Source organism: Eubalaena glacialis, chromosome 15 (assembly GCF_028564815.1).
Source record: "Eubalaena glacialis isolate mEubGla1 chromosome 15, mEubGla1.1.hap2.+ XY, whole genome shotgun sequence".
NCBI lineage: Eukaryota > Metazoa > Chordata > Mammalia > Artiodactyla > Balaenidae > Eubalaena > Eubalaena glacialis.
This window is the reverse complement of record NC_083730.1, coordinates 85,207,336-85,226,537: the sequence shown is the minus strand read 5'-3', so window position 1 is coordinate 85,226,537 and position 19,202 is coordinate 85,207,336. Positions and strand designations below refer to the sequence as shown.

At 43.5% G+C, this 19,202-nt stretch overlaps 1 protein-coding gene across 1 annotated transcript in view; it reads left to right on the top strand.

Moving 5' to 3' along the window:
• The window catches only part of ATP2A2 (ATPase sarcoplasmic/endoplasmic reticulum Ca2+ transporting 2), a 60,800-nt gene extending 42,980 nt beyond the window's left edge, over nucleotides 1-17,820 (top strand). The window contains exons 11-20 of the mRNA XM_061170223.1: nucleotides 774-905; nucleotides 6,785-6,907; nucleotides 7,007-7,225; nucleotides 7,920-8,255; nucleotides 9,353-9,573; nucleotides 10,017-10,219; nucleotides 11,694-11,779; nucleotides 12,048-12,181; nucleotides 12,801-12,918; nucleotides 13,003-17,820. Coding sequence (XP_061026206.1) covers nucleotides 774-905; nucleotides 6,785-6,907; nucleotides 7,007-7,225; nucleotides 7,920-8,255; nucleotides 9,353-9,573; nucleotides 10,017-10,219; nucleotides 11,694-11,779; nucleotides 12,048-12,181; nucleotides 12,801-12,918; nucleotides 13,003-13,272 — 1,842 coding nt within the window. The 3' untranslated portion in view covers nucleotides 13,273-17,820. The remainder of the gene's footprint in view (nucleotides 1-773; nucleotides 906-6,784; nucleotides 6,908-7,006; nucleotides 7,226-7,919; nucleotides 8,256-9,352; nucleotides 9,574-10,016; nucleotides 10,220-11,693; nucleotides 11,780-12,047; nucleotides 12,182-12,800; nucleotides 12,919-13,002) is intronic.
• The last annotated feature ends 1,382 nt before the right edge of the window (nucleotides 17,821-19,202 follow it).

Below are 19,202 nucleotides of genomic sequence, written 5' to 3'. Positions count from 1 at the left end.
TGGAATGAAAATCCAGCCTTCCTTCCTCCCTTTTTGAAAGTATGGGTTCCTGGTTTTATTTTCCCTTTCCATTAAGAGCCTATCTCTATCAGAGCCAGCATGACCTACCCAAAGGAAGTTGGGAGCCTTTCATATATTCTCTGTGACTGAGCATTGCAGTTACTTAACTAGGAGTTGTAGCATACATGATGTTCTCTTCTGTGTATAGCTTAGTTACTATAAATGATTAAAACCCAGGATACTTTTTCCTGAAAGTATAGGGTATTGATCTTGCTTTTTAAGATGGGTAACATTATGTCCTAGAGGACAGACTGAGGCTTAGAAGGTTGTTTTGATGATGATGATATAAAATTTAACCAACAGAAAACCTTTTTTTCCTCCCTTTTTAATTATAAACACAGTGAGATAAATTCTTTGGTTTCTAAAGGCAAGCCAGTCCCCAACAGAAACAGAATGTAAACTCTGTAGAATGATAAATAATGACAAGGAATTACAAATACTGTTTGAAAGCTATGTTTGAATTAATACTGTGATTATTGGCTTCTTATGGTTAAGGGAAATGAAAGACCTAATTACTAGAAAAAGATAAAATGCACACCTATGCTTTGAGTTTATTTTTAATTATCTGGATCGTATGCTCCAGAATAGGATAAAATGGCCCAAAGAATAATGGTACAATGGACGAGAGATTGTCCACCTATGGAAAAAGTCTTTATTAAAGAAAATTTACTACTTTTCCCTTTTTGTAATTTGTATGCTTTTAACTACTACAGGCGAAGGGTGTGTATGAAAAAGTTGGAGAAGCTACAGAGACTGCTCTCACTTGCCTGGTAGAGAAGATGAATGTATTTGATACTGAATTGAAGGGTCTTTCTAAAATAGAACGAGCAAATGCCTGCAACTCGGTCAGTATTTGAGCTTAGTGTTTTATTCATGTTGCCCATCACTCAGACCATATATTCTTAGTCTGCTCACTCTCTTACTCTCTTAGATAACTTAGTATATACCTTATTTCCTCAAACTTGCAATATCTCCTTCCCCATACTCACTATAAGGTAAAATGGTCTGGCCATTTGACCACGAAAATAAAAGTAATCATTGGATAATTTCCACATGCAGCCTCTGTGCCCATAAGGTATGCCGTCTCCCCTGGTGCTGTGAAATGGACTCTTCTTGCTCCCAGCAAAACCCAGCTGCTCCTTGTCTAGTAAGCCCCAACATCTTTCCTGCTTATCAATCTCCCATCTTTACTGGATCTTCATTAGAGAAATAATAGTATGTTTTTTTTGTTTTTTAATTAAATTTATTTAATTTATTTATTTTTGGCTGCGTTGGGTCTTCGTTGCTGCACGTGGGCTTTCTCTAGTTGCGGCGAGTGAGGGCTACTCCTCGTTGCAGTGCGCGGGCCTCTTATTGCTGTGGCCCCTCTTGTTGCAGAGCACAGGCTCTAGGCGCGCGGACTTCAGTAGCCGTGGCACGTGGGCTCAGCAGTTGTGGCTCACGGGCTCTAGAGCGCAGGCTCAGCAGTTGTGGCGCAGGAGCCCAGCCGCTCTGCGGCATGTGGGATCTTCCCGGACCAGGGCTCGAACCCGTGTCCCCTGCATTGGCAGGCGGATTCCCAACCACTCCGCCACCAAGGAAGCCCAATAGTATGTTTTTATCTAAAAACTTTCTTTTGCCTTAAGCACCCTGCTTCTTTTCCTTCACAGTAAAATTTCTCAAAAGAGCTGTTTTTATGTATTGTATTGTTTCATTCTTCCCATTTTCTTGAATCCACTCCAGTCAAGCTTTTGCCTCCTTCTAGTCTATCAAAACCTCTTGTCAAAGTTGCCCATGACCTTGTGCTAAATGGGCCAATTGTTTATGCATGTGTACTACTAACACATTTAAAGTACATGAAGCAAGGACTTCCCTGGTGGCACAGTGGTTAAGAATCTGCCTGCCAATGCAGGGGACATGGGTTCGAGCCCTGGTCCAGGAAGATCCCACATGCCACGGAGCAACTAAGCCCGTGCACCACAACTACTGAGCCTGCGCTCTAGAGCCCACAAGCCACAACTACTGAAGCCTGTGTGCCTAACGCCCTTGCTCCACAACAAGAGAAGCCACCGCGATGAAGAGCTCACCACAACTAGAGAAAGCCCGCATGCAGCAACAAAGACCCAGCACAGCCAAAAATAAGATAAATAAATAAATAAAATTTTTAAAAGGTACACGAAGCAAAAGTTGACAGAAATAAAAGGGCAAGTAGATGAATTCACAATGAGAGTTGGAGATTTTAACACACCTATCTCAAAAATTGACAGAACAAGCAGTTGAAAAATCAGGATATGGAACAACACTGTAAATATACTCAATCCAACCCTTATTTCTATTGTGCTACTTCTTTTTAATTTATTTATCTATCTATTTTTGGCTGTGTTGGGTCTTCATTGCTGCGCGTGGGCTTTCTCTAGTTGCGGCGAGCACAGGCTACTCTTTGTTGTGGTGTGCGGGCTTCTCATTGAGGTGGCTTCACTTGTTGCGAAGCACGGGCTCTAGGCGCACGGGCTTCAGTAGTAGTGGTGCACGGGCTTAGTTGCTCCACGGCATGTGGGATCTTCCCAGACCAGGCTTGAACCTGTGTACCCTGCTTTAGCAGGCAGATTCTTAACCACTGCGCCACCAGGGAAGTCCGTATCGTGCTACTTCCAATATGCTTTTCAAATGCATAAGGAACATTCACCAGAATAGACCATATTGCTGGTCCATGAAGCAAGACTCAACAAATTACAAAGGATTGAAATACAGCCGGTTGCTGATCATGAAAGAATTAAACTAGAAATTGATAACAAAAAGATAAATAAGCTTCCATCTGAAGAAAGTAGAAAACCAGCAAATTAAATACAAGTAGAAGGGAAATAGCAAAGACAAGATCAGAAAGCTATTCTGAACAATTTTGACGGCGTAGAAGAAATCAACAAGTCCTTTCAGTAACACAGCTTTCTAAGCTGACACAGAAAAATGGAATAATCCTGTGTCTGTTATATTAATTGAATCTATAATTAAAAATCTGCCCCACAAAAATTCCTCAGGCCCAATTCTGCATAACGCTAAAGAAATACCAGCTTGGGGGAGTTCCCTGGCAGTCCAGTGGTTAGGACTCGGTGCTTTCACTGCAAGCTGTGCAGCACGGCGGCCACAAAAAAACAAAGGGCAGAAAATGGAACCCTTATCAACTCATTTGATGAGGCCAGTATAACCCTGATACCAAAACCTGACATGGATGCGACAAGAAAAGGAAGTTACAAGCTAGTATTCTTCATAATATATCAATAGAAGTAGAGATTCTCAGCACATTAGCAGATTGAGTCTAGTAATATATCAAAACTTTGACGTGTTATATTTGAGCAGAATTACCACAACTACAAGGCTAGCTTGACATTCAAAGCTCAGTGAGGTGGCAGTGTTGGAGGGTGCAGGCGTGTCTGCCCTAGACACTATAGACAAATCTGTGGCTCCTCAGCTGCCTTCCCCCTGCCTGTCGGAGCCCCAGAGCCTGGGTTTCTTGGGCTGAACAAAGTGGCAGGCAGGATGGACCAGTCTGTTGAGGAGACCCAGGAGCTGGAGGCTGACCAGATGGCCAGTGTCTGCCAGCCTCTGTTGCAGGTGGTTTTACTCAGGTCCAGCTGTACCAAATGTGCGAGGACACAGAATCCACTGACAGTTTACTGCAGGACAGATCCAGCCTTTGTCCTAGCCAGAGTGGTGAGTGGTTGCTTAGATGAGAAGCAGCGTAAGCAGTGTGCAAACAAGATGTTATAACACACGAAGGTCAGAGTAACAGGCAGCAGCACGTACAAGTGGAACGAGAGGAAGAGAAGAAGCATGGCGCCAAGAAGCGAGCTAAGGAAGCTCAGAAATGGGAACTGCAGAAGCCAGAGAAGACGGGTTGAAGGGACTGTGATGCCGGGCAGGAGCAGAAGGTACCTAAGAAGGAAGCAGGTCAGGCCCCAACGTCTCCGTCTGGGCCCACCCCCACAATCCACCACCCTGGAAACACACCTGCCCCTCTGCACCAGGGTGAACACCATCTTCGTGCAGTGCAGGGTGGTGTAGCCAGGAGATCCTACGGTGGGTCTCCAGACCTATTCCCAGTACCTGCTGCCTCCCAGCCTTGGAGCTTAGATTTCTTTGGAATTGGGTTCTGCTACACATAATCTCTTAGTACCTGTCATCTCCAAATGGCTGCCAGTTAGTGCTTGAGGCTCCTCTTTGTAGCACTTCTTTGATTTGTAGTCAGGGTTTCCTGGTAGAATAAGGAGAAATGGGAACTTAAAATATAGCCTTTCCTATATTTTTATGCAAAAGCAAGACTCATTTCTACTAAATGAGCTGTCAGCTGTCGCTACGTTTCCTTTCTTTCATCCTCCCCTGGATATCCAGGGCAGATTAGGAGGCAGTGTGTTTTGGGGGAGTAGGGTGGCACCACACGGCACAGGCAGCCTAAGGTGGGCGACAGGGTGAGGCAGAACTGGACTTCTGCTCTGGCACTCTGTTTCCTTTACATTGTTTTGCCTCCTTTATACTATCCCGAGAAATCAAAACTCGCACCGGCGTGGAGGATGTCTCAGCTGAAGTATAGTCGCCCTACTTGTGCTTCACAACTAACAGTCTCACTGCCGTGAGGGTCTTGGGCAGCTCCTATGGCATCCTGCCCTGATTTACATGGTTTTCATGAAACAGACATCCAGGCCCTTTGTTTCTGTTATAGGGAATTCACCCCAGTTGTCATTAAGCAGGGGGCCAATCCTTGCAAAGCCACATTGTCTGACAGCTCTATTATTAGTTGGTGTGACTAAACCCCTCAGAAGCAACCCGAAGATTCAGCTTCACAGAGACTGAGGTTTAGAATTATATGATTCTAGACCTGTAACTGCTCAATGAAGGGAAACAAGTAGCAGCATGGAACTTAAAAAAGTGGTACGTTAATTGTAATGACCACTGCAAATAAGGGCAGGAGTGTCCGTTCTGTAAGAGTCTGCGGTCTAAGTATTTTCTTGCTCTGTGCCCTCCTTTGCCTCATTTTTTGCCACAGCAGCTGAGTGAAGGGATCAGAAATGACTGTCATGGTGCTCACTCACTGAAAATTCCCAGAAATGAACTTTTGCCCACTCCTCCCGCCCCCGAAAGCAAGAACCTTGCATAGTACAGAGGTGAATAGAGCAGGACCAGCTTTTTAAGGCCTAGTGGCCCATTTGGATAGGACTGTTGATCTTCACAGCCCTGATACTGGAAGCAATGGCTTTGTTCTTCTCTCCCCCTAGGATGTATCTGGCGCCGAGGTCCACACCTCACTCAGAATCACTACCCATTCTTTCAGTCTTCCTAGAGTCATTGGTACAAATGCTTAATGGAAACTAAATACATAAGTAATATATCAGTCAAATAATGTAGAATTCATAGTGATTGTCTTTGTTGCTTGGGGCAACTCTTGCTGAGAGGATGGCTTCAGTCCACTCGTAATTGCCTATATTGGATGCTGAGGTTCTTTGGGATTTCTACAGTTATTATTAAATACTTGTCTGAATTAGGGAGAAATCAGTGTAATTCACCACATAATTGAGTAAAGGCAAAAAACCGTAAGATCATTTAAATAGATGTAGAAAAGGCATCTGATAAAATTTAATCTCAGTTCATGATAAAAACTCAACAAACTTATCTTCAAGTTGATGGTGTATTTACACAAAATTAACATCATATCTAATGGCAAAAGAAGAATTTCTACTTTCAACATTTCTATTCAGTGTTGTACTGGCAGTCCTAGTTCATGCAGTAAGGCAAGAAAAATCAAAGATACAAAAATTGGGAAGGATAAAGTATGTTTATTTTGTAGGTAACATGATTGTATACATAGACAGTCCAAATCTGAATCTGAAGGTTAATTCTTAGTCTTCGTTTTACCTGAGCTGTCAGTTTATCCTGCCAGTCTCTCCCTCCTTGAAAGTCCTTCACTTCACTCGTTCTCCTCTCTCCCCCGCCCCCTGTCCCCTGCCATCTCCTTGGCTGCATCTTCCACATCCCACCAGAGGTGAAGAGGTTCCAGGGCCCAGTCCTCGGCCTTTTCTGTCTGCAGTTACTCCCTTGAACTCTTCTCACCTCATGACTTTAAATACTGTCCATGTGCTGACATCTAATATAGTACCCACTAGCTATCTAAAGCTATTTAGAATATTTAAGTGGTGTTCCTTGCCCCTGCTTCAGCTAATACTTAACTGCCAGAGCTCGAAACCCTCCATTGTCTTCCTGTTTCACCTGTTAAAAAAGCCAGATGCCTTACATTGACTTTTAAGATCCTACAACCTGCTTCTGCCACCCCTGCCATTAACCTCTCACTTCTTTTTTGCAAACTCTGTTCCAGCCATGTTGGCCTGGAGGCTCCTTGAACGTGCCAGGTCACGTCAGCCTGCACGTCTGTTCTCTCTGCCACACTCACACATCTTTCACATTTTTACTCAAATACTGCCTTCTCAATACTTTATGTAAAAGCGCAATCATACATAATTTTCTCTCTTCCCTGCTTATTTTTAAATATTCTTCTCCGTAGCACTTATAATCTACTTTCACATTCTAGTGTGTCTTTCCCAAACTAGAGGGTAAGTTTTATGAGGGTGAGAACTTGTTTGTCTGTTGCTGTATCCCCATTGCCTTTCACATAATAGGTACTTAGTGAATGTTAGTTTAACAAATCAAAAATGTACAGAAATTGCCATCCAATAATATTCCATATATGTTGTCTTTATAGGTCATTAAACAGTTGATGAAAAAAGAATTTACTCTAGAGTTTTCACGTGATAGAAAATCGATGTCGGTTTACTGTACACCAAACAAACCGAGCCGGACATCGATGAGCAAAATGTTTGTGAAGGCAAGTACAGCAGATTGCAGTTGAGATGTTCTTACCAGGATTGGAATCCTGGGTGAGCTAATAAATAAAATTGTTGATCTAAATCTGTAACATTTCCAGGGTGCCCCCGAAGGTGTCATTGACAGGTGTACCCACATTCGAGTTGGAAGTACTAAAGTCCCCATGACTCCTGGAGTCAAACAGAAGATCATGTCTGTCATTCGGGAATGGGGCAGTGGCAGCGACACACTGCGATGCCTGGCTCTGGCCACTCATGACAACCCACTGAGAAGAGAAGAAATGAACCTGGAGGACTCTGCCAACTTTATTAAATATGAGGTTAGCTAATGAAAAGCTGCTTTGCCCACATCCTGCACATTCATTGTGTTCAGACAGCACTCCTTCAATAAAAGGTCAAATGAGTCTTGCTTTTTCCGAGAAAAGGGTGCGGTTATTTGTTTTTCTGCAGGCCAAATGTATTACCTTTATAATTTAGATTGCTGCTTCAAACATACACAGTTAACAACTTAATACAGGCCTATTACTTTCAAAGTAGAATCATCAAGGCTAAAAACCTATTTTGCAGCGCTCATGTAAATTAAGATGTTTTAAAAATTGAGGCTATTTTTAAAACACTTGTTAGTTACTGAAGGTCAAATTGTCCAAGTGGAGAGATTCCGTCTACTTTTCTGCTCACAGAATACTTTCATATCAGGTATGTGACTTCCTGAAGCCTTGAACAGGGAACAAATTTGGGTACTATGGGCCACTAATTGGCCACTATCAAAATGTTTTTATTCCTCGGTATATTTTTTTCCTCATTTCAGAATATTATTATGAAAGCTAAAGAATTATTTGGTAACAAGAATGTAGTGATTTTTAATTGTTTCTGATTTATTGGAATTCTGTTCTTCATTGGATTTATATCAATGGTGTGAATTCTGTCATAAGAAAATGCAGAAACCTTTGCTGTCCACACTAGGGGAAAAACCAGAATTTCCTGTTTTGACATAAGGTGATTCTTTAACTCTAGACCAATCTGACTTTTGTTGGCTGTGTGGGCATGCTGGACCCTCCCAGAACTGAAGTGGCCTCCTCTGTGAAGCTGTGCCGGCAGGCAGGCATCCGGGTCATCATGATCACGGGCGACAACAAGGGCACCGCTGTGGCCATCTGCCGGCGCATTGGCATCTTCAGGCAGGACGAGGATGTGACATCAAGGGCCTTCACGGGTCGGGAGTTTGATGAGCTCAGTCCTTCAGCCCAAAGAGAAGCCTGCTTGAATGCCCGCTGTTTCGCTCGAGTTGAACCTTCCCACAAGTCTAAAATTGTAGAATTTCTTCAGTCTTTTGATGAGATTACAGCCATGGTGAGTGTCTTTAGACATGTACGGGTAACAGACTGCACAAACACAGCAGATTCTAATTCTGACCATTAAATTTTTAGTAATAGCTCCCATATTTGGAACTTCTTTATTTTTGTCATGATCTGGGGCTGTTTCTCAAGGGTTCTATTGACCAGTAGTTGGCATGCTGTATGTTGCATGCATGGAAGATTCTGGAGAAGTTTAAGACCTGGAAGTCTGAATCAGTCACAGGGGAAATATTTGGTGATATCTTTTTTTATCTTTGATGTGGTTAAAATATACATGTTTGTATCTCACGTTTCTAAAAGCTGATTCAGGACATAATCCACACTCTTGTCACCCAGTTTTGGATAGCCTTACCTGAGATGAGATGTACTGGTGATGTGTTCTCTTAAGAGCTACCTGTTGATGAAGCATTTCCCATATTCTTCCTCGCATCTGATTTTTTCACCGAGACATATTAACATTGTGTCATATTTGCTTTCTGCTGCTTATCTGTGAAACTTCACACTCTTAAAAACAACTTAATTTTGTTGCTTGAAACCAGTTATTATAGTTGTCTTCCTCCCTTCCTCTTTCCTCCCCCTTCCCTTCTCTCTCCCAGAGGAAAGCACCATTCTGAATTCAGTACTGGGTGTTTAGTAGAAGTATAGAAAACATACATGGGAATGATAGTTTTGTATCTGTAGACAATATTTAAGTGTTTTTGCCCGTTTTTGGTCTTTATATATTATAGTTTACATATTTTTGAAGTCTGCCTTTATTCTACTTGAGATTTATCCATGTGGATACAAGTATTTTGTCTTGACTGCCATATTGTGTTTTGTTTGGTAAAAAAATAATACAGATAATTTGAAGTCCCCTTTGTCCCACTTCCCTCTGAAGTGTCACCTATTAGCTCGTTTGGCAATTTTACATTTCCCAGGTAAAACGTGTTTTATGACACCAACTTAAAAAAATGAAAACTCTCCCAGAGAATTCTGTTGTCCAGAGGCCCAACAGCTCCATTCATCATTCCCTGGCTTTAGGATGGCTGAGCATTTGTTGGCAGTGTGTTAGGTGGCAGGTGTAAACCAGTGGTGGGTTTCTAACCCTTTCAGACTGGAGACGGTGTGAATGATGCTCCTGCTCTGAAGAAATCTGAAATCGGCATTGCCATGGGCTCTGGCACCGCAGTGGCTAAAACCGCCTCTGAGATGGTCCTGGCTGATGACAACTTCTCCACCATCGTGGCTGCCGTGGAGGAGGGACGGGCGATATACAACAACATGAAGCAGTTTATCCGCTACCTCATCTCGTCCAATGTCGGGGAAGTTGTTTGGTGGGTCCCTATGACAGGTCACGTGTATTCCTTGGCTTGTGATGACCAGTTTTCCAGATTTGCTCTTCATGTGGCAGCAGCTTTGCTCTTAGTGCAGCAGGAGAGAGGGAGGGCCGGAAAAGATGAAGGAGGCCCTTTTGAAGGTAGAGGTACTTCCTCTGGCCCTCAGGAGGGCTGTCTGCGGCTGCTCCAGTGTGCAAAGGATGCACTTTAACATAGAAATGAATTTAAATTAACTATATATGGTAACATAAAATTCTTAGTCTTGTAAAAGTTAATTTGGAATTGGATATAATAAATATTTTATGATTGCCCAGGGAAAAAGTTAAAACAATCATTGCTGTCCACTGATTTTTATGGAGGAAGATGGGGTGGTGATGTTATTTTAAATAGTGGCCAAAAATAATTTGGGGTCTTTTTCTTCTTTTCTTGGATGGAAACAGTATTTTCCTAACAGCAGCCCTTGGATTTCCTGAGGCTTTAATTCCTGTCCAGCTGCTCTGGGTCAATCTGGTGACAGATGGCCTGCCTGCCACTGCACTGGGGTTCAATCCTCCTGATCTGGACATTATGAACAGACCACCCCGGAACCCAAAGGAACCACTGATCAGTGGGTGGCTCTTTTTCCGTTACCTGGCTATTGGCTGTGAGTACAGTTTTTTATATTATTGATTTTTAAACGACTGTTTGAGTCCAAATTTTGTAAATGCATCCCTTAAAAGCACATTTTTTTCTATCCCCATATTAGGGTAGCAAAATATGGAGACTGCCCTCTTGCAGTTTAATGAGCTGTGTATGTGTATACCCAGTTTACAGTAAAGTTAGTCCCTTACTTTAGCATCCTCCTTCTTCCTTGGGCCTTTGTGAATGAGGTTCTCAGATTTAATCTATGGGCAAAGGAAATACAGGGACGACTGAGGCCTTAAATGATCAAGATGTAAAACGAAGTCCCCCCTTTCCCTAAGTGAGAGGAAGCGATCTGTGCATTCATCAGCAGTGGTTGGTTCTTCCACATGTGTCGGCTTTGTAGACCTCGTCCTGACCCAGGATACTGCTTCTCTCTTCCCCATTTCATAGGTTAGGAAAGTGAGGCCCAGAGAGAGGTTAAATGACTTCCTTAGGGTCCCATAGGAAACTGTTTTGTTTTAATATGTTCACATGATTTAACACTCAAAAACCACACAGTGGCATAAAGCAGGAAGGCTCTCAACCAGTTGGTTCCCCTCCGGCACGCCTTCTTGGGATACTCTAGCAAATAGATCCATCTTAGGTGTTTATTTTCGCAAGCGATGGCATGCTGTACACACCTGTATGCTGAACCTTGTCTTTTTGTATTTCTGTTTTTTGGGTAGTTTTACATCAGTACTAGTATAGCTGCCTCATCGCTGTGCACCACCTGCCTACTGCTCTGTTGGAATTGCTGGGTTAGAGGGTGTGCACTTGGACCTTTCAGTGGATACTACTGGATACTACTGCATTGGGACAGTCTCTTATTCTCAAGTGCCTGTATTCTCCACTACCCTTTGTTGCTTCTTTATAATAAACTTGCTGAATTCAAAAGGAATTGTTGGGGTGGGGGAGGGGATGGTCCCAGAATTGGCTTCAAGCACTGCCATGTGCTCAGCGTTCTGCACTAACTGCTCTAATGGCCTTTCCGTGTAAAGGTTCTGCCAGGCCTTTGATGGAGCAAATAAATTAGTGTATAACTGGTAGCACGAGTTTGCCAGAAAGTCATGACGGGTGTCATCTGGTGCTCCAGCACAGCATGGCCTTCCTCACGTGGAGAACACGTGCCTGCAGCCTTAACATACTGGCTGCTGGTTAGCGAGGGCATGGCTAGTGTAAAGGTCCTACCAATTCTATAGTAGGTGCTTTTCCTCACAAATTCTGGAGGAAAAGTTGCCTGGTTCTTCTGTACCACAGACACCCTTCTCATTGTGGAAACCGTCAGCCTAGCTGCTTTATCTGATGCGAGTGAGCAGGTGCTAGTGGCAGCACAGGCTCATTGACATACCATGTCTTTGATCTCTGTCCTAGGGGTTGGCCCACGAGGCAGCACCTGCAGTAACGCTGCAGGCCGTAAACCCCATGTGTGTTAGTGTCATGATGTTTGTTCCCAGGTTATGTTGGCGCTGCTACCGTGGGTGCTGCTGCGTGGTGGTTCATTGCTGCCGAGGGTGGTCCGAGACTGTCCTTCTACCAGCTGGTACGTAGCCACCTTTCTTTCTGTACCTTAGATGCAAAGTGTTGTAAGTCTTCACAGACAAAGTTGTCCTTGAGCTTTCTACGGTTTGGATGTCAGTCAAATAATCTTAATACTCTAACAATAAGCAGTTGCATCTAAGGCTATTCTGAAGGACCAGGGCTTCTCTGGGAAATGCGGTGAGATTTTGCGTGGGTCTGTGTTCTGGGCTTGGTGTGGACTTTGGAAATGTCCTTGGCTGATCAGGAACTTGATTGGGCTTTTGTTGCAGAGCCATTTCCTACAGTGTAAAGAGGACAACCTGGACTTTGAAGGAGTGGATTGTACAGTCTTTGAATCCCCATACCCAATGACAATGGCGCTCTCTGTTCTAGTAACCATAGAGATGTGCAACGCCCTTAACAGGTCAGTGAGTCTTCTCAGCATGCTGGGGCAAGAGCCTGACAGCCAGGGCACTGGGGGATTGTGTGTGTGTCATGGTTGATTGAGAATCACAGGAAAGCTCCGCCCTCCCCAAAAGGAAGAACAAGCAGCACCGGTTTTAAGAGCTTAAGTCATCATCACCTCCAGGAAGTAGTGGGAGTGCTTAGCCACATGTTCTTCAAGAGACAGCAGTGGCCAAAAATAGGGACTTCTGCACCCCTGTGTGCCAGTGCCCACAGGGAAGGAGCTCTTGCCCTTTAGCATTGAGACAAACAGTATCATCTAATTAAGCCAGTGACAAAAATGGAAATTTCAAAATAGCCTAAGTGTCAAGGGCAATTGAGAGCAGCTTTGAACACACTGAAATGGGATTGCTACGCTGAAGCCTAGATTTAAATTGGAAGTCTGTCCTACATCAACATTCTTCCTTAACTTTGCCACTGTAGAAACTTAATAGAATTAGGTCAGTAGGCAATAGGCAATGCCAAGTTAGCCGTCGCTTTATTGAAGTGTGGTTCTGAACAGTCTCTGTCGGTGATGGCATATGCTTTTGCCCTTTCAGCAGGCACATTTCACCCACCTACCTCTCCTTGTTCTGCAGCTTGTCTGAAAACCAGTCCCTGCTGAGGATGCCCCCTTGGGAGAACATTTGGCTCGTGGGCTCCATCTGCCTGTCCATGTCACTCCATTTCTTAATTCTCTACGTGGAACCCTTGCCAGTAAGCGGTGGGGGGAGCCTGGGCTGGGGCCTGGCTGCCTGTCCAGCAAGTTGGGGAGCTTGATGAGGTTTCTTTGTGTTTCAGATTATCTTCCAGATCACACCACTGAATTTGACCCAGTGGCTGATGGTGCTGAAAATCTCCTTGCCTGTGATTCTAATGGATGAGACCCTCAAGTTTGTGGCCCGCAACTACCTAGAACCTGGTAAAGAGTGTGTGCAGCCTGCCACCAAATCCTGCTCGTTTTCAGCATGCACCGATGGGATCTCCTGGCCCTTTGTGCTGCTCATAATGCCTCTGGTGATCTGGGTCTATAGCACAGACACTAACTTTAGTGATATGTTCTGGTCTTGACTGACAGTTTTGCATAAAGATGATGTTTAACTTAATCAATTTTTTTATTGTTTAAAGCAACTGTCTATTTCTGCTGAATTTTCACATGAACATACTGGCTGGTGAAGGAGGTTTTCATACTCTAGATTTTGTTTTGCTTTTTCTGACTCCAGTGGGGCAAGATTTTCCTTTTTTATACACATGATTAAAGTGTCCATTGACATGTACAGAGAACTAACACTATTTTATGCAAATATTTTTTTGTAGATGAAAAAGCATGTACAGTGTTCTGTTTAATACTCATCCTTGTATAAAAAAAAATAGTTGAGCCAGCAGACATTGTCAGCAAATTAATTGGCAGCAGATTTTAGGAAATGAATGTGTGTGGTTTTTTTCTAAAACTAAATAGCATGTATTGTGTCTTTTGCATGATCATCTGGATTTAATCTGAGATCACAGTCTAATTTTTATTCATAAGCCAATTTTTCTGCACTGAGCAGAGTACTGCTACCTCAGTCAGTATTTTTTTTTGGTTTGCCCCCCACCCCTTTACCCCTTGGCCCTTGTTCACCTCCACCCCACCTCCACCCCCACCCCGCTCGGCTGCTTCTCCTGTAGGATTTTGATGGTTCTGTTTACATCAGTCTTAACAAGAGGTATGCTTGTTCTCGCTTGTGCAGAAAACATTGTTCCAGATTCAATCGACTGGGTTCATGTCCCCTCACATAGTTTTTAAGGTTATTTATTTAAATGTCTAATGTATTTTATTGTAACAGACATTGTTTTGCCAACATTGCCTATTTCAGTGGCACTTCACAATCTAGTTTAAAAAGAAAAATAAAACATTTTAAATGGACAGAGAAAAATAACTGTCTTGTTTTTAACTCTTAAGTGGCTTAGTTTGAACGAACATGTCCAACTTTCTCTTAAGTTCTTAGTTTTACTTATAGTTTTACTGTGCTTGAGGGGAAGAAGGATCCTGTTCTGCTGCATAGGTAGTTGTAGGAATTTTATTTTTAGTGTATAGGCACTGTTATCTGTGATACATTTTTATGCAAGTTTCTGCTGGCCTGTTTTAGCCTGGTGTAGAGGACATAAGGGCAAGTGTGTGTGTGTATGTGTTTTGTAAAATCTGTAAATAGCACATGACCAAATGAACATATTGTATAGAACTATTTTTATTTGAATGTGGCACTAACCACCACCGTTACTATGATAAATGTTTGCGCATGTTCGAGATCAGTCTTAACCAACAGTGTGTAAGTCATTAACAGTCCTAACTGTGGTGTTTTCCTCCAATGCCTTCCAACATCCATCAACTAACGTGAGTATTCCCTGAAATTTGGATGCTTTAGCCTAAAGGTGACTGCCACTAAATGAGCTGGCTATATGACACTAATGAGTAAGCCCCTTATGTCAGGCACCCTGAGAGCAGCGGGCATACGATTTTATGTGGCACCTATGCACCTGTGGGCTGGGGTAGCTGTTCTCGACGCCACCCACTGCCTAGGACAACAGCACAGCCACATGTCAGTGGGGGGGAGGGCCTGGGGGAAGAGAAGGTAGTTCTGCTTTGGTCAGACTGACAGGTGCCTTCACAAATGCCAAGATGAGGATTCACAAAAAAACTTGTCATGGTTCCTTTGATCTTTGTTAGCTGCAAGGACTTGTCCCAGAATCTTGCTACCTGGTTCATTAAAAAGCAAAAAGCGAGTGAAAGGAAGTAACTGAACCAATAAACTCATGCATCATTTGTTGCATGACTTTTTTCTTTTTATGGCTGTGCTGCGCAGCTTGTGGGATCTTAGTTCCCTGACCAGGGACTGAACTCGGGCCCCAGCAGTGAGCGCACTGAGTCCTAGCCACTGGGCTGCCAGGGAATTCCCTGGTTCATTTTAAATAGGCCACCTTTTTCCACCTTCTGGGTCATACTCTTTGCGGCTGAGATTTAACTGTGCTTTAATGTACCCGGGAGAGAAAAGATACTGGCCATAGTTCTGCTCAGCTAGCAAACAACCTGCCCCATCATTAGCCAGGGTGAAGGAGGGCCTAGGCAGCAGCTCGGTATTCAGGGTGGTAGCTCCCTCCACGTGAAGCCCCAAGAGTTCTTGTGAGTACTTGAAGGTACTTGGGCCCTGGATACAGGGCCAGCCAGAAGACATGATGTAAATGCTGAGAGTCTGGGGAAAGGTTAACAGGTATCAAGCAGGACAAGGTGCTGCGAAGTTAAGAGGTCTCCGTGTAAGGGGGTAGAAAGGGCACATGGAGGCGGATTCTTAATTTAGAGTCCTGGCCTGGCTCATGGAGGCCTCTCAGAGGAGGGGTAAGCTGGTTTGCTTGGCAGAGAATGTAGGGGGTACATTTTGCCAATTTCAGCGTTATGGGGTGTAGAAACAGGTTGAGCAGATCAAATGCAAGGAGTGTGTCTCGGCTGCAAACCAAACCAGGATGTCTGAGCTTGTTGGGTGGGGTGCCATTCAGTGGTCAACTTTTCCTGACTCAGTTCCTTGATTATTATTGGCCCTTACAGAGTAAGTTGAATGGTATGGAAGGCTGTTACCTTGTGCTTTCTCAGCTTCAGGCCTGTTCAGCCCACAGAGGTGGTTTAGGCACCCATTTCCCTCAACTCAGACAGCTGGGAGTGGGAAAGACCCAGTGGTGCAGAGTCCTTTTGTCTGCTCTGTTTCAGGCTTCGCCGCCAAAAACATCTGCATTGGCACCTCCTCAGTAGTTAGTGCTGCTGTGGGCACATCCCTGGCCTCTGTCCTATAGGGAGAAGCAGGTACCCAGCCCCATCCTCACCAAGTACCCGCAGGAAGGCACTGTTGGCCTCTCTGCTTCTGCCGCCATCAGTAGCTGGATAGGACGGCACCATCCTCAGACCCATCGTGTTACATGCTCTCAGGCAGCTCTTGCCTGAAACTTGCTCCAGGTTCTTTCTCGACGGGCAAGTGGGCTGAAGGCCCATCCCATCAGTGTTCTGGTTTTTTGCCACCCCATGCCCAGACTGACCTCTTTAGTAGAGCTTTACCCTTTGCCCAGGAGATGGCAGCCTTACACGTTTCCTAAGTGGGGCACTGTGCCAGCAGGTCATTCTGCATCTGCACGGTGCAGGTGGCACGTTGGGTAGGGAGAGCTGCAGGAGCTCAGAGACAAGCAGGGCAACTGCCACCTTCCCTCACAAGCAGCGGCTGCCGCATTACCTTCAAACTGGGGCCTCGGGCCCCTGAATGTCTGTGGGGTGGGCAGACCTCAGGAATATCCAAGACCACAAGCGTTAGCTCAGTGTCTGCCAAGCCTGTTGTGTCTGCAGTGCGGATGCACCAAATTGTGTCAAAACCACCACCCTGCATATGAGGGTAATCTGCAGCCTTTTTTCTTGAAAGGGAACAGTGATAAGCAGTTCCCCTTCTAGGACTGGCCCCCGGGGAAGGAAGGAGAGGGGTTTGGCGCTGATTACCACGCTGCTCACTCTGCTTTGCCTTCCTTACCCTCTGCACTGCTAACCGAGGACTTCTTCTCAACTTCTGTTATACCTGAGGCGATTAAGTGTCTGCCTGGTGGGATTCTCTGTAGCCAGGTGACATGAGGGGCCTGTGTTGCTGAGCCAGTGCTTCTGGATGCTACCCTGTGTGGGCAACCCCTCAGGGACAGTTGATCAGAAATGCTAGTCTTAAAATCTTAAAAGATCAAACCGAATATTCCTTTTCATCTGTCACTATTAATCTTAAATTAGTTATTCTAACATTTCCTCCCCATATTTCATAAAGCTGATTTCCTCTCTCTTTCCTTTTCAGCAATACTGGAGTAACCGCTTCCTAAACCATTTTGCAGAAATTTAAGGGTGTTCAGTTGCGTGCATGTGCGTTTTTTAGCAACACGTCTACCAGCCCCTCTGCATGATTGATGTTGGGGGGAAAAAGAAAATTAGAAAAAACTCCCCAACTCATTGTGTGTTATGTGGAGGAAACGTGTATTACCAGTGGGGTTTTTAGCTTTTAAATCAAAATAATTACAAATGTACAGTTTAGCTTAATGAATCAGAAAGCCTCTCCAGAGAAATTTGGTTTCTTTGCTGCAAGAAGAATGAGGTTCTGAAACCTTATCCAAGAACTTAGAAGCCATCAGCCAAGTCTCCATATTTCTCTGTGCAAAATGTCATAGCTTAAATAAATGTACAATATTCAGTTGTAATGCATGCCTTCAGTTGTAAGTAGCCAGATTTCTCTATGGTGTCATTGAAACATGCTACTTTTTAATTGGCCCTGTACAGTTTGCTTATTTATAAATTTATTGAAAACACTACAGGTGTTGAATGGTTAAAAATGTAGGCTTCCAGTTCATAACTTCAGTTATTTTTTGAGTGTGCAGCTATTTTGCACTGTATTAAATGTAACTTATTTAATGAAATCAGAAGCAGTAGACAGATGTTGGTGCAATACGAATATTGTGATGCATTTATATCAATAAAATGCTAAACGTCAATTTATCACAACGCATGTTTGACTTAGACTGTAAATAGAAAGCAGTTTGTTTCTGTGCTGGTAACAGGCAATGCACAGACATGGTTTCAGGTAAATAAATCTATTCTACGATAAGTTCACAGTGTGGTGTTGACTGTTCTCCTGCAGGAGGGGTGGGTGGTGTGCACTGAGGGCCTCCAGCCCTGCACCCTGAGCAGTTGTGCCCTTAGGTAGATAAAAGGGACAGAAAGTTCTTGTTGACTTTCTGCATAGGAGAGCAGAGTGGTAGAAGGTCTGGTTGTGTGACATGAGATCTATAAAATATCCCTGCCCTGGTTCCACTGTCTCCCCTCAAGTATGAGAAAAAGAGTGTGTCATGAGTGGGGTTTTCAGAGATAATTAACATGATTTAAAAGTTGTCAGCAGCTTGGAGACTATAGTGATGGAGAGATACTTGTAATACTACTCAGATGCAAAATGTAAAATTTTACATTCCCACTGTTAAGAGATACAGAAAAGAGCTGAGTAAACCAACTATACTCCAACTTAAAAAAAGAGAAAGGAGGCCCCCCCCCCAAAAAAAAGGAACTGAAATCTATATACATGGGGAAAATATTTGATAAATTTTAACATCCATTCTGTAAAGGAAAAAAAAAACTTTTGAGTACCCATAATTCCCATTTTTTGACATAATGAAAAATAAGCCAGAAGTATTGAATTCCAGAATTACACTCACCATCCACTATTGCCCACAACTTAGCGCTGTTCTGGAGAGTCACTGTAGTCAGACAAGAGAAGGGAAAATGCCTAGGAGTGAACAGAAAGGAGCAATGGTCATACTGGATCAATGAGAACACCTTATTTTTAGGAAAGTTTAATAATTTGGGGGAATTAACATCTTAGTATGAATGACACACGTCATACATTATTAATAATATATGAAAATATCAACAAGTGTTTTAATCAGACTGATTCTAATAAAAATGAAGAAAATGCAAGAGTAGCAAGGAAGGGTACAAACCTCAGGTATAAAACCTATAGTCATTAAATGTATTATCTGAGAAAGGTGGCATTTTAGCTTAGTAGGTAAAAGTTGGGTTATCCATTATGTCACTGGTTATTCTGAAAAAAAATATGGCTGTATCCCTCACACCCAGTCGACTGCAAATGGATCACAAGATTTGAAAAATGAAGTTACACCCCCAAAAGAAAAATGGCTAAATGATATAAACAAAACTTGTAAATACAAGATGTTCAATCTCACTAGCAAATTAAATTCACAATGAGATACCATTTCATGCCCATCAATTGACAAAAAAATGGGTCTTCTAATACCAAGGATGTGGACAATGGGCCATCTTTACATTGTAGAGCAATTGGGTATCATCATCTGGTACATTTACAGATGCTCCTAACATACAACCTGGCAGGTCCTTACCTTAGGGAGTTCCTCACAAGTGCTGGAAGGGCCATACCAGGATGTTTGTT